This window comes from Desmodus rotundus, chromosome 2 (genome assembly GCF_022682495.2).
Source record: "Desmodus rotundus isolate HL8 chromosome 2, HLdesRot8A.1, whole genome shotgun sequence".
NCBI lineage: Eukaryota > Metazoa > Chordata > Mammalia > Chiroptera > Phyllostomidae > Desmodus > Desmodus rotundus.
In genome coordinates this window covers 67,020,531-67,040,177 of record NC_071388.1, presented here as the reverse complement: position 1 = coordinate 67,040,177, position 19,647 = coordinate 67,020,531, and the positions used below count along the sequence as shown (strand labels likewise).

The 19,647-nt window shown below is 37.8% G+C and overlaps 1 protein-coding gene across 1 annotated transcript in view; it reads left to right on the top strand.

The window, feature by feature from the left end:
- The first annotated feature begins 16,954 nt into the window (after positions 1 to 16,954).
- GBE1 (1,4-alpha-glucan branching enzyme 1) overlaps positions 16,955 to 19,647 on the top strand; it is a 260,412-nt gene continuing 257,719 nt past the window's right edge. The window contains exon 1 of the mRNA XM_053918274.1: positions 16,955 to 17,325. Within this exon, the coding sequence (XP_053774249.1) occupies positions 17,201 to 17,325 (125 nt within the window). The 5' untranslated portion in view covers positions 16,955 to 17,200. The remainder of the gene's footprint in view (positions 17,326 to 19,647) is intronic.

The following is a 19,647-nucleotide window of genomic DNA, read 5'->3' as shown; positions in this document are numbered from 1 at the left end:
TAATTTTCTGTAAGGACAGAATTTTAAAAAATTCTTTAGTACCAATATCAAGGAAATAACAGGTTTCATTACATTATGTATGAACACTGTGATTCTTTTCAAGTTTAAAAGGCATTATTACAAGGGCTAGCGAAAAGGAAAGAGAAGAAAAGAAAATATTGAAAAACAGGAAACTTTTTTAGAAAATATGGAAACATTTGAATCAAAGTAGATGGAAGCAAATAGTGGAATAACTCAAATGAGAAAGCAATTTCAAAGTGTTCAATGACTTAAGTGAATCAGTGTTATGAAAATAAGTATTAATTACTAAAGTGAACTCATATAACTAGTTAGAAAGATAAGTAGAATGAGAAGTTCTTATTAAAATTGTTTTAAAATTCAAATAGTCTAGAGAAAATTATATCAAAATGAGAAAAACAAATTCTTAAAATCTAGGTCATTTAACTGATTTCCCATATTTCCTGCAATTCTCTCTTTAAAATTTTTTGTACATCACTAGACACTTTTTTTCACTGAAGATCAAGTTATAAGCAAAGTACAAAATGCTAATTAAAAATTTCTAGTTCAGTACCAGGCACACATTGTTCTTTTAATGAATCAGATTATCTCAACTTTGTAAGGATTAATTAGGTACTCGTAGCAAAGCAATTCCTTTAAATTTCTCAGAACACTATGCCACCAGATAACTAAGTGGCAGCCTTGTAAATTCAGAGTTAATAGAAGCTCTAAGAAATCCTATTACACTAAATTCCACTAGAAGAATTAGAATTATTTTATCGACTATGACATTATTAAAATATCATATATTTTCATTTACATTAACTAAGGTTTGTGTAAGCACTAAATACCATTGGGAAAATGGAAATTAAATATTACAATATTTTTTCTTTTAGAAAAAAATTAAACTTACAAAAAAATTTTGAAGCCTGCAAGTCTTTTCTATCCAAAATCAACAAATACTAAGACTTTATAATAATTCATATTATAAATTTAAAAACAACTACTTTGGAATAATTTTAGATTTATAGAAAAATTTCAGAGACAGAACAAAGAGTTCCCACATATTTTGATCCAACTTCCTCTAATGCTAACATCTTATATACAGACATTTATCAAAATGAAGGGGAGGTTGGAAATGGATGAAAGAAGATGAAGGGATTAGCCAAACAGCATACATGCATAACCCATAGACACAGACAACAGTGTGGTGATGCCCGGAGGAAAAAAGGGCTAGGGCATGAGTGGATGTGGGCAAAATGGGGGCAACAGAGATATCTATAACAGTGTCAACAATTTATTTATGTATTTATTTATTATAATTTTTTTAATTGTTGTTCAAGTACAACTGTCTCCATTTTCGACCTCACCACACCCCACCACACCCCACCCATCCCACCTCCCACCCTCAATCTTACCCCCTTTGGCTTTGTCCATATGTCGTGTCCTTTATACATGCTCCTTGATGATCATCTCTAATTTCCTCCATTATCCTCCTCCCACCTCCATCCTAGTTACTGTCAGTTTCTTCCATGTTTCTGTGTCTCTGGTTATATTTTGCTCCTTTGTTTGTTTTGTTGATTAGTTTCCACTTACAGGTGAGATCATATGGTATTTGTCTTTTACCACCTGGCTTAGTTCACTTAGCATAATGCTCTCCAGTTAATTAAAAAAAGTTAACATTGGTATAATACTATTAACCAGACAGCAGATTTTTACTAATATTTTATTTTTCTATTCCAGAATTCATTCCAGGACACCACTTCAGTTTTAGTCATCACGTGTCCTAGCCTCCTTCAATCGGTGGGTTTCCCAGTCTTTGTTGGTTACGACCTAGAGAATTTTTTAGAGTATTGATCCGGTATTTTGTAGAGTATCTTCTGATTTGGCTTTATCTGATATTTATTCACAATTGGGAATTCTCAATGGATTTGGGGGAAAATATTTCAGAAGCAAAGTGTGCTTTCTCATCACATCATATCAAGGGGCATATCATATCAACATGTCTTATCACAGGTGGCGTCAACTTTGATCATTTGGTAAACGTGGAGTCTGACAGCCTTCTTCAGTGTAAAGTGCCTGTTTTTCTCTTTTCATGTTCTATTATTTGGAAGCAAGTAGCTAAAGTCCAGTAACTAATATTCTGAAGGAATATTACTTCTTTCTCTCCCATTTATTTATTTGTTCAATCAATTAGGTATGTTAGGATGTACACATCGATTTTTACTTTGTTCTTTGGTATTATAAATACTATTACTACTAAGAGTCCAATACTACTGCTATTTATTTTGTTGTTTAAATGATTCCTGCTTTGACCATTTGGGACACTTTCTGGTTGGCTTCTGTGTCCTTTTGAGATACCTCCCTATTATTCTTTTTTTTTAACACTCTCTTTCTAAAATTTCTATTTATTTATTTGAAATAGTTCATTTTTAATTGTATTTTTTCATAACCATTTGTCCCTCCATACACTCTTCTACCTCCACCTCTGCACTGCAATCACTGCATTGTTGTCCCTGTCCATGAATCTGTTAGGTAGCAGCTAGGAATGAGCAGCCAGAGGGGAAATAAAGGCAGGGCCCTCGCCATTACCATCTAACAAAGAACTCAATAGAAGAGGCTGGAAGCAAAAGGAAGACATGTCTCACCAATTAACTGAGCAGTCCTGAGCTCGGTTTGATAAGATTGCCAGGTGTCCTGAGCATTACAAGCAAAATAGCACAGAAGGAGGCAAGAGTCCTTGAGACTGTGCTGAGAAAAGGGACTTCTGTAAGCTTCTGTAAAAATGTTGCTAAGATTGCAGGTGTTCTGAACATCACAAGTGGGAATTACACAGTAGGAAAAGGGGGTCTTTGCTGGGAAAGGGGGCCTCTGTAACAATTTCACTAAGACAAAGAGCCTTTACTAATTGAGAAAGGAAGCCTTTGTAGCTGTACAGTATTCCCAAGTGGGAGAAGGAGGGGTACCTGGAAGCTCGCTGAGGTATATAACCTCTGAACCCCAACAGTTGGCGTATTTAGTTTAGCTAAGTACCCACTTGTAGCCTTGACTCAAGTGTATAGAACAAACTCACTAATTTACTAACAAACTTACTAACAACTTTATTTCCTTTATATGTGGGACATTTAGACTAGCTGGGGGCCTGCTTGCAGTGTTATGCTCATATGTATTTTATAAATAAATTGCTATTTCACTTCTATTATAAGTGTTTGTCTCTCGCTTGAATTTGTGTCTTTTGAGCAAGACAAGAACCAAGGCAAGGGAAGAGAGCCCCCCTGTTGTCTCTCTCCCCATCTGTAACAAGCCCTGTTTCTTTTTTGCTAGATCCCTCCACCCTCCAAAACTCTGCTCTCCAAGCAGAGCTGTTAGACTGCTCTCTATCTATGAGTCTGTCACTCTTTTGCTTGTTAGTTCAGTTTATTAGATTCTACATATGAGTGAAATCATATGGTACTTGTCTTTCTCTGACTGGCTTATTTCATTTAGCATAATGTGCTCCAGGTCCATCCATGCTGTTGCTAAGGGTAAAATTTTCTTTTTTCTTTTTTCACAGCCGAGTAGTATTCCATTGTGTAAATGTACCATAGCTGTTTTATCTGCTCATCTACTGATGGACACTTGGGCTGCTTCCAAATCTTGGTGGGCTGCTTCTAAATCTTGGCTGTTGTAAATAATGCTGCAGTGAACATAGTGATGTATATATTCATGGTACTGGCATAAAAATACACAAAGAGATCAATGGAACGGAATAGAGGCCCAGAAATAAACCCACACCTTTATAGTCAATTAATACCTGACAGAGAAGATGAAAATATACAATGGGCTAAAGACAGTTTATTCAGTAAGTGGTGTTGGGAAAATTGGACAGATACTTGCAGAAAAATGAAACCAAAACACCTTAAGCCACACACAAGAATAAATTCAAAATGGATTAAGTCTTAAATGTTAAACACTCTCTTACTTTCTGTCACTATCTAATGTTCCAGGCTTGCCTTGAATTTTCCCTACTCAGCCCTAGAAACAACCAATTCTTCAAGGAACCTTGGTTGCTTTCATGGAAGAATGGTGTTTAGAAACTAAGGTCTGGGTGCTGGATATCCTGTTATCACTGCTTCTTTCTCCTCTCAGAAGACAGAGATAAGAAATACATTCATTATACAAACCCACGTGTACACATTTTTAAAAATTATGTGTGTGTACCTAAGTTCATATTGCTGTCTCTGACTCTAATTCAACACCCTAGGGTTCATTCTATCTTTTCTCCACACACATATTTAACTTCTATCACTGATAGTGAGAAACCTGGTTCCCATTATCTACAATTTATATTCTTATTTGTTCAGCCAACGGTAGTACACATGCACTGCAGCCTCAGAGCGAAGCAATTAGAGAACTACACTAAGTTTTTCTGGGGTGCAGGCAGAGTTGGGGAAAATCGCCTGATTAACTTTTATTTGATTCAGGCGTTATAGCACAACTCTGCTTTCTCCTCCCTTAATTGGGTTGCCTTGGGCTGGTACCCTTCTTCTTGTAGTGGTTTTGGTATTGTCATATTTTAATGTCATAAATTCCCAATACTTGGTTCACTATAACTGTATTATAAAGGATGAAACTGAGGTGTTCAGAGTGACTTTCCCAAGGTCATATGGCTGATAAGTAACAGAGCTTAGTCTAAAATTTGTCTCTGTTTGAAGTCCAAAATATAACATTTTATTATATTAAGGTTAGAACATAATGGCCCACAGAGGAATACAGTGTGGCTGGGTTTACGGTTAAGTACTTAGATTATTTTGCCTTCACCAATGAGCATTCATAAAAGTCTTTTGAGTCATCTTTTGCCTATTTACTTATTGTCAATGGGATTTACCAATTTAGAACTAAAGAATATGTAACAGGGTCATATCTAGCCAAACTGCCAATACTTTAAATTTTTTCTTTAACTTTGTCTGTAAATAATTTGGCAAGGCCATCTCACCATGCAATTTGAATAGATTGCATCTACTTGGATAATTTTGCTATAACTTTGAACATGTAAAATATAAATTGTAATTTTATTACTAAAATATTTTAAGTCGCTATTCTATTTCTTTAATAAGAATTTGAGAACGCCTAGTGTGTATTCATTGGGGCACTTGCACAGATAAAGAATTTTCTGAGAAGTGTTCTTGTTCTATCTAGTACAAAGCTTATCAAACTGTTAGTGATAAGGGAAAAGTTTTCTTCCTCTACAATCAGCCATGGATTGATAGCTTTATAAAATAAAATAATTTTCTAGAGAAATAAAAATTTAAGAATACTAATATAAGCCCAAATATTTTATGATTATATTTTTCAAGTATAAAATCACTCAAATTGACATTAAAGTTTCCAAACACTTTTTCTCAATTTCTATATTTTTCTGTTTGTGAATTGATAACAAACATGTGTTTACTAGCATTGATCTATTGAACATTTTGGTCCCTGATTAGAGATTCCTTTAGGAAACCTCAGCTCAGTGTGAGTGTCCACCGGAATCCAGGTCATATTGCACTTGCAAAACAGCACTCTCTGTTCCTCTGAGGACATGTTAACTATCTTCGAACACTTTTTTAAAAAAAAATAATTTTTAAAAATCTCACCCGAGGATATGTTTATTGATTTTAGAAGGGGAAGAAGGGAGATGGAGAAAGAAAGAGAGAGAGAGAGAGAGAAACATTGCCATGAGAGAGAAACATTGATCAATCGCCTCCCATATGCACCCATTGGAGAAATGGACCTGCAACCTATGTAATCGGGCCTGACCGGGAATTGAACCCTTAACCTTTTGGTGTACTGGACAATGTTCCAACCAACTGAGCCACCCAGCCAGGGCTATCCTCCTCCACTTAGCACCTACTTACTTTTGTACCAATGTAGATTATTGAAAAGCATTATATATGAAACACATCACTATTCTTTGCTATTGCCTTTGCAGAAATATAATGTTAGTGGTATATTGAGTGCTTATTATATGCAAGTACAGTTCTAAGTACCTTACATGTAAAGTCATTTAATCTCCTCAATATGAAACAAGCACTATTATTATTCCTACTTTAACAGAAATGGAAGCTGAAGTACAAAGAGATTGACGTGTCATGATCACATAGCAAGTGAGTGGCAAAGTTGAGATTCAAACCCAGCAGCCTGGCTCTAAGTTTGTGTCCTTAACCACAACATCATGCCACTATCCGTAAAATATAAAATAAAATAAAATAAAATAAAATAAAATAAAATAAAATAAAATAAAATAAAATAAAACTATCTGGAAAGGACTTTGTAGTTTATCTAAAATTGACTTCCAGGTACATGATTTAAAATGTTACTCAATATCTATTTTATAGAGCCATTTTTAACTAGAAGGGACAATTTAAAGTTCGTAGAATTATAAACACTTAATATTTTTCTTTCTTTGCTTTTGCCACTAGACAGCTGGGATCTAAGGTCTGGGCTCAAATATCATGGATTTTCTCTAGTGTATGACTTTTTGGTTTTTTCCTTTTGTCAAGTATTGTTTACTTATGTATTTTTACTAGCCACCTCACATCCCTTTTGCTTGAATAGATGGTATATAAGTAAGCCAATTAATGTTCTTCAGTAGGTTTTTTGTCATGGGATTGGCAGCTTCCAATCTACAATCATTGAGAATCATTGTAAAAAGACTGAAGAGATATATTAGTATTCTAAGGCAGCTGAAACAAATTACCATAAACTGGTTGCTAAATCAATACAAGTTTATTCTCTCACAGTTCTGGAGGCCAACAGCCTGACATCAAGGTGTGGGCAGGTTCACATTTCCTCTGGAGGGTCTAGAGGAAAATCCATTCTTTATTCTTTCAGCTGCTGGTGCTTGATGATGTTCTTAACTTGTGGCTACCACTCCAATCTCTGCCTTCATGATCACATTGCCTCCTCCTCTTCTCTGTGCCTGTCTTCTCTGCATATCTCTTTTAAGGACACTGTCATTGGACTTAGGGCCAATCCAGATAATCCAGGGTTATTTCATTTTAGGATCCTTAATTTTACCTACAAAGACCCTTTTCTCAAATAAGGTAACATTCATAGTTTCTGGGGATTAGGACATGGGCATATCTTTTTGGTGACCACCATTCAAGCTACTATAAGAGGTATTGGTAGTCGGAGGTGTCTTTCTGTAAGTACAGTCACTGCATTAAGCTTTAATACATGGGTTTTGTGACTTAAAACACATATGTAAAAAGCCTTTTATTTTTTGCCCATTTCCTGGCTCTTTGCTTTGTTCTGGTTAAGTTTGCCAGGGACCTGGTTTTCATTCAGGTAAATTAATAGATATACAGTATTTTAAATTTTGTTTGTCTATATTTTGTCCTAAAGTCTTATGAAGAAACCTTTTACATTATCCTCCATATTCATCTTTCTGAGAGGCAGTATAAAATAGTTCTTAAAAGCATAGACTGTAAAAGTTTTGCCTGGATTCAAATCCTGACGGACTACTACTAGCTACATTAGCTTAAGCAATTTTCTTTATCTCTATGTGCCTTTATCATAGGATATTACACACAGAGACACACACAGTACTGCACAGGGGTTAAAACAGTGCCTAGACTGTGAAAAACAGTGAGTTGTTATTACTAGCTATTACTCTGAAGAACAGCTGAAGTCTTCTTTCAGCATAACTCCATTATGATAAGCTCAGCTATCTAATGCTTTATTTTTATAAGATTTTGTGCTTAAAACACCTGCAAAATTTTCAAATAGGAGAAATTGAGGAGCATTGAAAGTTTCAGACATAAAATAATCGCTAGAGATAACATAAAAGCATAAAGGAAGCCTGTAACTTTGCGTGAAATAAAAATTACCGTTTTGTTTGGGGAAGCCTGAGACAAAGGGAATTTATCTAAGTTCTGATAAAAAAGACCAGATGTCCAGAGGTCAAAAAAGTTAGAGCCTGGCACCTTTAGGTCACTGATTCTTATCCAACTTATGACAAAAGTAATTAAAAATCATTATTGTCTAAAAACTGTTAAGTACCATCTCGGAAAAAAGTTGTTTGCCTCACTCTGGTTTCCAGGTGGTGACAATTGTCATCACATTGAACACTCACCACTTGGCCATTTAAGTAGAGAGGTTAGAGGGTGTCTGAATCTAAAGATAGACTGAGAGTCCCTTCCTCCAGGGTCCTCTGAGAGACTTGGCAGGTGGTACAGGGAAAGTTTAGCTGACCATTTCTGCTAATTTAATCCAGAAATAAGTGGATGTCAGTTTGGAGAATGGGATACCAATACTTGTCAGCCATTAGATTTACCTTTTTAATAGAGAGTCTAAGTTACAAACTTAAGAAAAATTGTAAACTAGCTTTATAATTTACACAACAAATTTCAATTTTTAATGTATAAATTACTAATTTAGGTAAATTGATAGAATTGTGTAAATGTTTGCTTTATCTGGTTTTAGAACATTTTAATGGAGAATTTAAAGGAATATATATATCCATATATATATCCATATATATATCCATATATATATATATATCCCTATATATATATATATATATATAGTCTTATTTAAAAGAAGATAACACCTAAGGTACTGAGGAAGAGAGGTTAGAAAGTGCAAGAGAGAAATAGTATTTTAAAATTTGATTAAACGTTCAAATACAATTTTAATGCAGCTGTGTAGTATTCTGATGTGTTTGAATTTTTATATATGAATTATCTAATGTTGTGAATCATATAATCTTAATGAATCATATAAAGGTCTTTTTACCATAATAATGCTTTAACATAATGCCTTATAGAAGGCAGACACTCAAATATTTAATTTGGAAAATAAATACAATTACCCATCCTTATGTTTTTTTCCATACCTAACTATTTCATATTCAGAGTCACTGAATAAATTTAAATTCTAATATGGGCAAATTTGACTGTGTTCTGAATATAGGGATAGAAAAGCTGCACCTTTTCTTTTAAAGTAAGTGCATTATTTATTAATAATAATAACTAATTATATAGTGTTTAATTTATGATAGGCACTATCCTAAGAACTTATTAAATAATTAAATATTCTCATCTAATCCTCACCACTCTTGGAGCTAAGAAAATAAAGGTATAAAGGAGGTGAAGTATCTTGCCAGGGTTATACAGTGAGGAGCTCTAATTAGAATTCAGGCAATGTGGATCCAGAGTAATTGTTCTTACATAAGCAAAAATAATTGCTTATTTTTGACAGCCATTTTTCTTTTCTTTGTTACATCGGTATCCAGCACTAAGAAAGATCTAAGTTTTTACTGTTTTAATCACCCACACTAACTGAATTCCATGGCTAAGCATTTGTGACATGCCAGCAGCTCAAGTGTCTCAGTCCTACTGACCTTCAACTCATTATGTAAATCTTCAACTCTACCTTCATTCAAATATTTATTTTTTGAACTCACACACTCAGCATATTAAGCAATGTCAAACAAAAACTAATGGTTGGGCCATGTGGCACTATTTCAGGTATTCGCTATCCAGCCTTAGCTGTGCTCTCGCCATTGTTCAGAAATCTTCTTGTCCTTAATGTGTTTTCTTTCTCATATCTCAGAGTGGCTACACGGCTTTGTTTATTACTTCAATTTCTGCCACACCTTCTATCCTTTTCTATTTTGATAGATGAGAAATGATTAGCAGTTCCAAATCTTCAGAGTCTAGATAGAACAAGAACTCTAAGCTGTTCATTGAGTTTAATAAATAGGTGGTTTTGGGTATTTTGGAAAAAAAAAGTTTCAATATGCAGTTGGGCCTTGAGAAACATGGGTTTCAATTGTGCAAAGCCACCTATACATGGACTTTTTTTCCAATAAATATTGTAAATGTATTTTCCTTATGATTTTCTTAACATTTACTTTTCTCTAGCTTATTTTATTGTAAGAATGTAGTACATAATAGATGTAACATGGAAAATACATGTTGACTATTTATGTTATCAGTAAGCCTTTTGGCCGAAAGTAGGCTATTAGTATTTAAGTTTTGGGGGAGTCAAAAGTTATATGCAGGTTTCAGCTATGTGCAGGGTCGGTGCTCCAACCTCCTCGTTGTTCAAGAGTCAACTATAGTAGGAACATAAGCCAGGCCACAGTGTGTTGAACAGTGAACGGGATAATTTTTCAAAAACTTAACTATGAAGGAAGAGGAGCATTATGTTCAATGGAGAGAGAATGAAGGCAGGGGCACTACTAACCTATACAGGCATACCTTGAAGATATTTGGGGTTCCAGACTCCAAAATAAAGCAAACATAGCAATAAAGTGAGTCACATACATTTTTTTGGTTTCCCACTACATAAAAAAGTTATGTACTGGGAAAAAATGTTTACATTGTCCTATAGGCTATTAGTTGTACAACAGCATTACATTTAAAGAAACAATGCACATGCCTTAATTTAAAAAAAAAACCTTTATTGCTAAAAATTGCTAAAATTTAACCCTCAGCTGGTAATCTTTTTGCTGGTGGAAGTCTACTTCAATGTTGATTACTACTGACTAATCAGGGTGTTGGTTGCTAAAGACTGGTGTAGCTGTGACAATTTCTTAAAATGAGACAATGAAGTTTGCAACATCGACTCTTCCTGTCACAAATTATTTCTCTGTAGCATTTTAGGCACAGAACTTCTTTCAAAATAGGAGTTAATTCTCTCAAACCCTGCTGCTGCTCTATCAACTAAGTTTATGAAATATTCTAAATACTTGTTGTCACCCTGATTGGTGTGGCTCAGTGGGTTGGGTGTCGTCCTGCAAACTGAAAGGTAGCCAGTTTGATTCCCTGCCAGGGCACATGCCTGGGTTGCAGGCCAGGTCCTTGTTGGGAGCAGGCAATATGTAACTGATGGATGTTTCTCTCACACATCGATGCTTCTCTCCCTCTCTTTCTCCCTCCCTTATCCTTTCTCTAAAATAAATAAATACAATTAAAAAAATACTTTGTTGTCATTTTAACAATCTTTACATCTTCATCAGGAGTAGATTCCATCTCAAGAAACTGCTTTCTTTGCTCATCATAAAAAGAAACTCCTCATTTATTAAAATTTTATCATGAGATTTCAATAATTCAATTACATCTTTGGGCTCCAATTCTAAACCTAGTTCTCTTGCTATTTCTACCACATCTGCAGTTACTTCCTCCACTGAAGTCTTACACCCCTCAAAGTCATCCATGAAAGTTGGAATCAAACTCCTGTTAATGTTGATAGTTTGATCTCTTCTCGTGAATTGCAAATGATCTTAAGGACATCTAGAAATATGAATTCTTTCCAGAAGGTTTTCAATTTACTTTGGCCATGTCCATCAGAAGAATAAAAATCACTTTTTATGGCAGCTATTATAGCCTTAGAAGATGCATTTTTTTTTAAGAATAAGATTTGGGTGACCAGGGGCATTGTCAATGAACTGTAACATTTTGAAAGGAATCTTTTTTTCTAAGTAGTAGATCTCAACAGTGGGCTTAAAATATGCAGTGAACCATTTTGTAAACATATGTGTTGTCATCCAGGCTTTGTACTTTCATTTACAGAGCACAGGCAGGATAGATTTAGTGTAATTCTTAAAGGCCTAGGATTTTCAGAATAATAAATGAGTATTAGCTTCAATAGTAAGTCACTAGCTACATTAGCACCTTCAAGAGAGTCAGCCTATCTTTTGAAGCTTTGAAGGTAGGCATTGACTTCTCTTTAGCTCTGAAAGTCCTGGAGGGTATTTTCTTACCATGTAAGGCTATTTCATCTACATTGAAAATCTGTTGTTTTCAGTGTAGCCACCTTTATTAGTCATCTTACCTAGGTTTTCTGGATAACTTGCTGCTTCACTTTGCACATTTATATTATGGAAACAGCTTGTTTTCTCAAATTTTATTAACCAAACTCCACTAGCTTCATATTTTCCTTCTGCAGCTTCACCTTCCTCAGCTTTCACACAATTGAAAAGTTAGGGCCTTGTTCTCCATTGGGCTTTGGCTTAAGGAACTATTGTGGCTGGTTTCATCTTCTGTCCAGACCACTAAAGTGTTCTCCATAACATTAGTAAGGCTGTTTGCTGTCTTATCATTCATGTATTCAATGGAGTAGCTCTTTTAATTTCCTTCAAGAACTTTTCCTTTGCACTCATCACTTGGCATAAGAGACCCAGCCTTTGACCTATCTCAGCTTTCTACATGCTCTCCTCACCAAACTTCTTTCTAGCTTTTGATTCAGTGTGAGAAATGAGACTCTTCCTTTCACTTGAACACTTACAGGCCATCGTAGGGTTATTGATTATCCTAATTTCAATATTGTTGTGTACTAGAAAAAAGGGAGGCCTAAGGACAGGGAGAGAAGTTGGGAAATGTCCTGTCCATGGAGCACCCAGAACACACACAACACTTACTGATTAAGTTCACTGCCTTTTATGTGTGCAGGTTGTGGTACCCCCAAATAATTACAAGAGTAACATCAAAGATCACTGATCACCATAACAAATATAATAATAATAATAAAAGTTCTGAAGTATTTTGAGAATTACCAAGATGTGATACAGAGATATGAAGCGAGTGAGTGCTATTGGAAAAGTGGTGCTAATAGACTTGCTTGATGCAGGGTTGCCACAAATCTTCCATTTGTTATATATGCAATAGCCACAAAGCACAATAAAATGAAGTAGTGCCTATATAGTCATACACGGCAGCAAGATATGTTGGTCAATGATGGACCACATATATGACAGTGGTTCCATAATGATATAAAGGAGCTGAAAAATTCCTATTGCTGTCACATCATAGCTGTCTTAAAAGTCATAGGACAATATATTACTCATGTGTTTGTGGTGATACTGGTGTAAACAAAACTACTTCACTGCCATTCATAGAAAAGTATAGCACATACAATTACTGAAGTAAATTATACCATCTAGCTGTAAACATATTCCATGATATTTCCCTAACGACTCATTTCTTTGATCGTATCTCCAATATTAAGCATCACATGACTATACTGTGCCCTTCTTCAGAAAGAAGTACATTCTTGCGGTGGACACTCTCCTAAGGATTCATAGCTTGATGACGGACAGGAACCTTTGTACAAAGGAAAACGTTCTCCCTCCTAGAAGCAAATGGCCTCATTTGCCCTCTTGGTTGGGCATACCGCATGTAGTGTACAGCCTATAAAACTGTGATTGCCTTGCATAAGGAAGGGGTTTTAGTGGGACTAGTTCCTACAGTTTTGATTTTTTTTTTTTTAATTTCCCAGCAGTCCGGATGCCGAAACGTAGAAGGCAAATTAACTGATTCTAGGTTGAGGTTTTGCCATGTAAGCATAGTAAATCAATCACAAAGGGTCACGATAGCTGAAAGCACTGGCAAGTTTTATGGGTAGTGGATCTAGGATGGAGAGCAAAGGAAGATGAGGCAGACATGATTATCCATTCTTCTTTTTCCCTGTGAGTTGAATCACCATTTTATCCAGAAGTTGGGCAGCAATGCAATAAGACAAGGTAAACTAAATTCAAGCAGTGAATCACACTTGAAACCAACCATGGTAGTCACTTTCCCCTGTGTCAGTTTTGGGGTAGGAACGTGACTGAGTTTTAGCCTAAGAAATATAAAGAAAAGTTTTCCCTTAGGCAAAGATGCCCAGGATAAACACTCATTTTACCTTCCTTTACGTGTGGCCTTATGAGGAAGTGACACTTAAGAGTTGTGGTAGTAATTTTATGACCACAATGGGGCAAATTTGAGCTCAAATACTACTTGACGAAATGAAAGAAACAAAAAACGTGGGTCCTCACTGACATTATTAAAGATAGAAAGGTTATTATCACTCCCTTCTTTCTGAAATTTCTCCTTTTTCTTCTCAAAAGGCACTTTTCCCTTTATCACCACTATGGGGTTTTACTTAAAACTTAGTTCATTTTTACTTCTCTCTCTAGGCAAGGGTGTCCAAACTTTTGGCGTCGCTGGGCCACAACGGAGGAAGAGTTGCCTTGGGCCACACATTAAATACATTGTGACACGTAATCACAAAAAAAATCTCAATGTTTTAAGTACATTTATGATTTTGTGTTGGGCCGCATTCATAGCCATCCTGGGCCACATGTGACCCCCCGGGCTGTGGGTTGGACAACCCTGCTAGAGGTTGGTCACAGTTCATTGGTTTTAGTCATTTAAAAAAATATTTTCAACAGGCAGGGTATTTGTAGTTTTAAAGAATATATTTAATATCACTTATACTCAAAAATCCTTTTTTGGTATTTTAAACACACTTTTACTGAGCTATTATTCACATATCATATACCTACTGAAAGTACACAATTCCAAAGTCTTTAGCCTATGCACAGAGCCATACAACCATAAGCATAATCAATTTTAGAAAATTTTCATCACCCTAAAAGAAACCCTGTATCTAAGAGCAGTCGCTTTCCATTCTCTTCTGCCCTGGGAAACCAATACTCTACTTTCTCACAGATTTACCTATTCTGTGAGCTTTATGACAATTAAAATTTGTATTGTTCATCACTAGTGCCCAGTGGAAACTGGTTTGCCCATGGGTCTGCAATACTTGTCCAATAGCGAACAAGATAGAATAAGTCCTTGCTTTCTTGGAATTTATATTCTAGAGAAGATGAATAAATTAAAGAGAAAAAGAAACACCTGAATTTTGTTAACTGTTGCACAGCAGAGAATGCACTATAATAGAGGATATTAAGGAATGTATTTAGATAGCAAAATCAGAGGCTTCTCAGAAATGTGCTAACACTTATGCTGACAACTCGATTAATGCTAGGAAGGAACCAGCAACAAAGAGCCCAGGGAAGAGAATCCCCAACACAGAAAAGGGCAAATAAAGTTTCAGGGGCTACAAAGAACCCAGTAAATTCCAGTGAAGTCAGTGTGACTACAGAATAGTAAAGGCAGAGGTTGACGAAAAAAGTCGTGGAAAGGTAGTAAAGGACCAGATTATACAAGACTTGTTAGGGGATGGTAAGAATTTTATATTTAACTCCAAGTGAACTTGCGTGTCATTTAAGTTGTATGATTTATTCCTTTTGTAGAGCCTTACAATTCAAACAGTGCCCCCAACCAGCAGCAGCAGCATCACCTCTGACTTCTTAAAACTGCCCTAGAATTGATGAAGTGTCTACCTTTAACAAGATCCCCGAGTGATTCATCTGTACATTAAATCTTGAGAAACACCAGAGAATGAATTAGGAGGGAGAACGAGGAGGGGAATACAAGTCAGGTATGCCAGTCCAAGTGAGAACTGAGAGCTGCTGTACAAGGATGATAGCGGACAGGATGAGAGGGCCGCTCTAGGGTATATTTTGGAGAAACTGATTTTGGTCTCTTAGCCAGCTAAGTGGAGATTACAGTAAGCAGGTATCAATATGAACCTGGACTTCTGAGAAAAGTTTGGGATTGGAGATGCAGATATGTTGGTGTACTGGATATCCTGCTTCTGAGTTTCAAGTGTTGTTTTACAGTTTTATATTGACAAATGTTTGCAGGTCGGCATTTTTATGGAAAATAAGACATGCCTTGCTGATGGCTGTCCAAGTCTTCCAGACTTTCACTTTGAAGTTCTCTGTTACTAGATACCTTTCAAGTCCTTTTTAACCCGCCCCCCCCTCCCACACACACAATGTTAGGAATGTTTTAAAATTCAAGACCCATGGCTTACCAATTTTCTCCCTTGTCGCATAGCTCCTAGGATTCTCTCCGCCCAGGTCTTAACTGGGGCAGACATCCTCAAGCCTATCCAGTTTCTAGGTACAAATCAGATTGGAAACTCCTGGGTTGGTGGGTCCCATTCTCTTGGTGTACAATTGTGTATTTAAAAAAAAATATATTTTATTTATCTATTTTTAGAGAGAATGGAAAGAGTAAGAGGGAGAGAAACACCAATGTGTAGCTGCCTATTGTGCTCTTGCTACTGGGGACCTGGCCTGCAACCCAGGCATGTGCCCTGACTGGGAATTGAACCCTTGACCTTTTGATTCCAAGCCTGCACTCAATCCACTGAGCTACACCAGTCAGGGCCAGTTCTAAAAAAAATGATCAATGAACTAGAAGCACGTCAGTTAATGGGAAGGAAAGAACATAAAGTAAGTGGGGGAGACTCCACAGTCCCCATTTTTAAGCCGAAGAGTAATTTTTTGCATCATCACTTTTGTAATAAGTGGCACAGCTGAATTCCAATTTAATGCTCTTCCCTCTACCACTTCTCTCACGTAGGATAGTTTTGTCAAAGTTCAGTAATAGCCTAAGAAAAATTAATGAATACCAACCTTAGGAAACAGTTCAAGTTTTGCTTATGATTTCCAAAGGCACAGCTAAAATTGACATACAAGCCAAGCTGCTCTTTCAATATAAGCTAATTTGAGCTTTGTATGCCTAAACTGGTTTTGTCTGCTCAGGGAATTTTCAAAGCTGGTCAAAAGACCTTTTTTCTTCCTTCTTTTTTTTAAGGTATGGAGAACGAGAAAACTTGCCATGGTTTCAATTCCCAGCATCGGTAACTCAGAGTTACGACCACACCACTAGTGTCCGTGGGACAGGTCCAGGACCCTGCCTCTTTTGGTTACATTCCCGAGACAGGGAAAGCCTGGCCGACTTCCGGTTAGAGGTGATACTAACGTTTTCCAAGGTATTGCGCTATCTATAGCTGTTTCTCGTACTGTAAATTTACTGGATGTCTGAAACACTGCCTTAAGTAAATTCTAAGAACTTTGAGAAGTTCCCTCCCGATAAAACCACAGAAGCCTCTGTGGGGTGCAGCCCCTGGGAGCTGTCTAAAGAAGAAAAGCGGAGGACCTGCCCCAGAGCCCAGACTGGGTCGGGTCTGAGTTACGTCCCCTCGGACCGTCTCCTCGGGTGGGATCGGCCTGGCGGGGCCAAGAGGTTGGGGGAGGAAGAGGCAGGTCTCCGCGGCCTCCAGGTGAGTCGCGTGGCAAGACCCAGGGGGCCGAGGCACCTCCTTCCTCTCGGGACGTGCGCTCCGGCAGAACCGTGGGCCCCGCTCCTCCCCCCAGCGGGGCGAGAAGGGGGGCAAGCGGGTATTCTCTCAGGCTATAAAGGGCCGTGGGTCGCCGCGGCTGCCCTCAGCGTCCCGCGGCTCCGCCCTCGCCGTTCTCCCGGCTCCAGCGCCCTTTCCAGCTCGGGGTGCACTCGACCCTCTCGGGCCTCTGCTGCGCGGGCTGCGGCGGAAGATGGCGGCTCCGGCGGACGGCTCTGAGGAGGCGCTGGCCGCTGCCCTGGCGGACGTGCCCGACCTAGCCAGACTACTAGAGGTTGACCCGTACCTGAAGCCCTTCGCCCTGGACTTCCAGCGCAGGTACCACCTAAGTCCGTCGGGGCTCCCCCTCTCCCCCCGCCCCCATTCCTCAGAGCGGGGCAGGCCTCCCCCCACGCGCATGCTCAGGGTTGGGGCCTCCCCCTCCGCTCCCGGGCGCGTGGCCCCACCCTCCCCCGGCCTCCGCCCCACCCCTCGCGGTCCCGCCTCTGGTCTTGGAAGTTGGCACCTTCGGAGGGTGGGCTTGAGGTTCTTTCTGGAAACTCGGTCCTGTGGTTTCCGGAGTTGTTAGGTTGACGCCTGTGGCCCCGCGACCTGGACGGAGAAGAGCGGAATTCACTTTTCTCTTCCTCTCTCCCCTCCCTTGGAGTCAGTGGTTTTGCGCCATTGAGTACGTGCTTTGGCTCCTAGTACTCCTTTCCTCCGGTGCTGCAGGGGAGGGAGGCAACCACGTGGTACCGAGGGGATCCTGTGAATCAGCGTGTGCTGAACACCCGCGTGTGTAATTGCACTTTAAATTTTTTCTGGTTTATTTCATAGCAAATACTGTGATTTTTATATCTAACAGGATTCTTTCTGGCAGCTTTTGTTTTGTTATCACCCCACTCTCAGAGAAGATTAGGCCAATCTTGGTCAACCTCTCACTCCCAAACGTTGATGAGTAAACTGTTCAGCAACTTGCACCTGTTTGTCATTGCCGGGCTGCAGAAGGAGAAAGCCAAGAAAGTCACACTTCTAGAGGGCGATTTAGGATGCTTTAGCTTTAGCTTCTCTGTTACGCTGTAGTAAATTGGTTTACTACAAAATCAAGTTGCTGGGATAGTAGTGCTGGGATAGCTCAACTTTGAAAGTATAGTTTTTGAGATTATAATAGTTGCTATACTAGTTACAGTAGTTCCATTTATGAGATAAGCACGTTGTGATTTAATGTTCTGCCCCTGAGTTCCTGCCCTTTTAGCTGAGCCACTTGGGAATGAAAAGGATTATGGCAACAGAATGTGTATATATATCCATACACACACACATGTACATGCACACGCGTAAATATATATATAGTCAAGTATTCAAGAAACAAAATAGCTAGTTACTGGAAAGAAGCAGCTACACGGGGGGTTAATGGAATAAGGTTGATAAAGGTTTTTGGGTTTTGTTTTGTTTTTTTATATCTTAGGTTCATGACCTAACGTTGTGACTTACTACCTGTATTCAATTCAGCAACTGTTTATTAAAGAATCCCTAAGGGACACAAAGTTGAATATAACATTTCATTCCAGAGTTTATATATCCTAATGAATGAGCCATCCTCAGAGTAGTAACCTTGAGCTTTTGCTCAGTTACTCAGATGATAGGGCCCTTATATAACCCATACGGGGAGCAGCAGCCTTGCTTTCAATATTTACAATATAGCTTTCAAAGAAACAGTTCACGGTCTTCATAGTTCAAGATTGGATTTGATTTAGAAATAATCAAAAATTTTAGAGCAAAAGATGGTGCTCAGACTTTTTTGATGTGCTTATTAATGATGGCACTATGCTTTGTAAAATAACACAAGATATTTTAAGAGTTGTGAAAATGTTTTGTGTGTTTCCACCCCCCCTTTAAAAAATGATTACAAGCAGATGAACATCTCTAGTTAAATGTTTCTTTCATGTAACTCACTTCAAATCCATCAGGATTGAAACAGTTATGATACTCTTTCATGGTTTGTCAAAGCTAATCAGGGGGGTAAAGATCAGAATAAAGAAGTGGGGGCAATTTAGTGTTCTTGATGAGAAGGCAGCTGGTTCAGTGGGTCCTTGTGCGCACTCTGACCTGGATTCTCCTTCTGGCCTTGGTTCTCAGTAACTGCTGTTTTCTGGCACACATGTTCCATTTAAGCATTTCAAATAGTAATTTGGCATTTGGCAGCAGTAACTGTTATTGTTAACATTTGAAGAATAAATTCCTCCTTCATAAAGTTTGGTTCTGGTTACTTATTCTATTTTCTGTTTATTTCTAATAACTCACCTGGGCAGTATGACTTTGGCATAGCACAAATATACAAACATTTGGGTGCAAAGTATGATTACCAAGAATTGAAGAAAATTTGGAGTACAAACAATATATAAGAATGGTGAGGGGAGGGAGGCAGTTTCTTCTCATTGGGGGACCATCTCATCCTTCCCTCAACATACCTTCATTAGAAATTCTGTTATTCTTGTTTACTTTTTATGTAACTGTAACAATGTTGATTCAAGTGTGAGGATTAGTGAATAACTCTGTGCCATAATAAAAAATTAGTACATTAGAGTGACAGACTTTATAATGTCTCATTGATTACCTCCTAAGATGGAATTATCCTTGCAGCTCTCTGTTGTTGTTGTT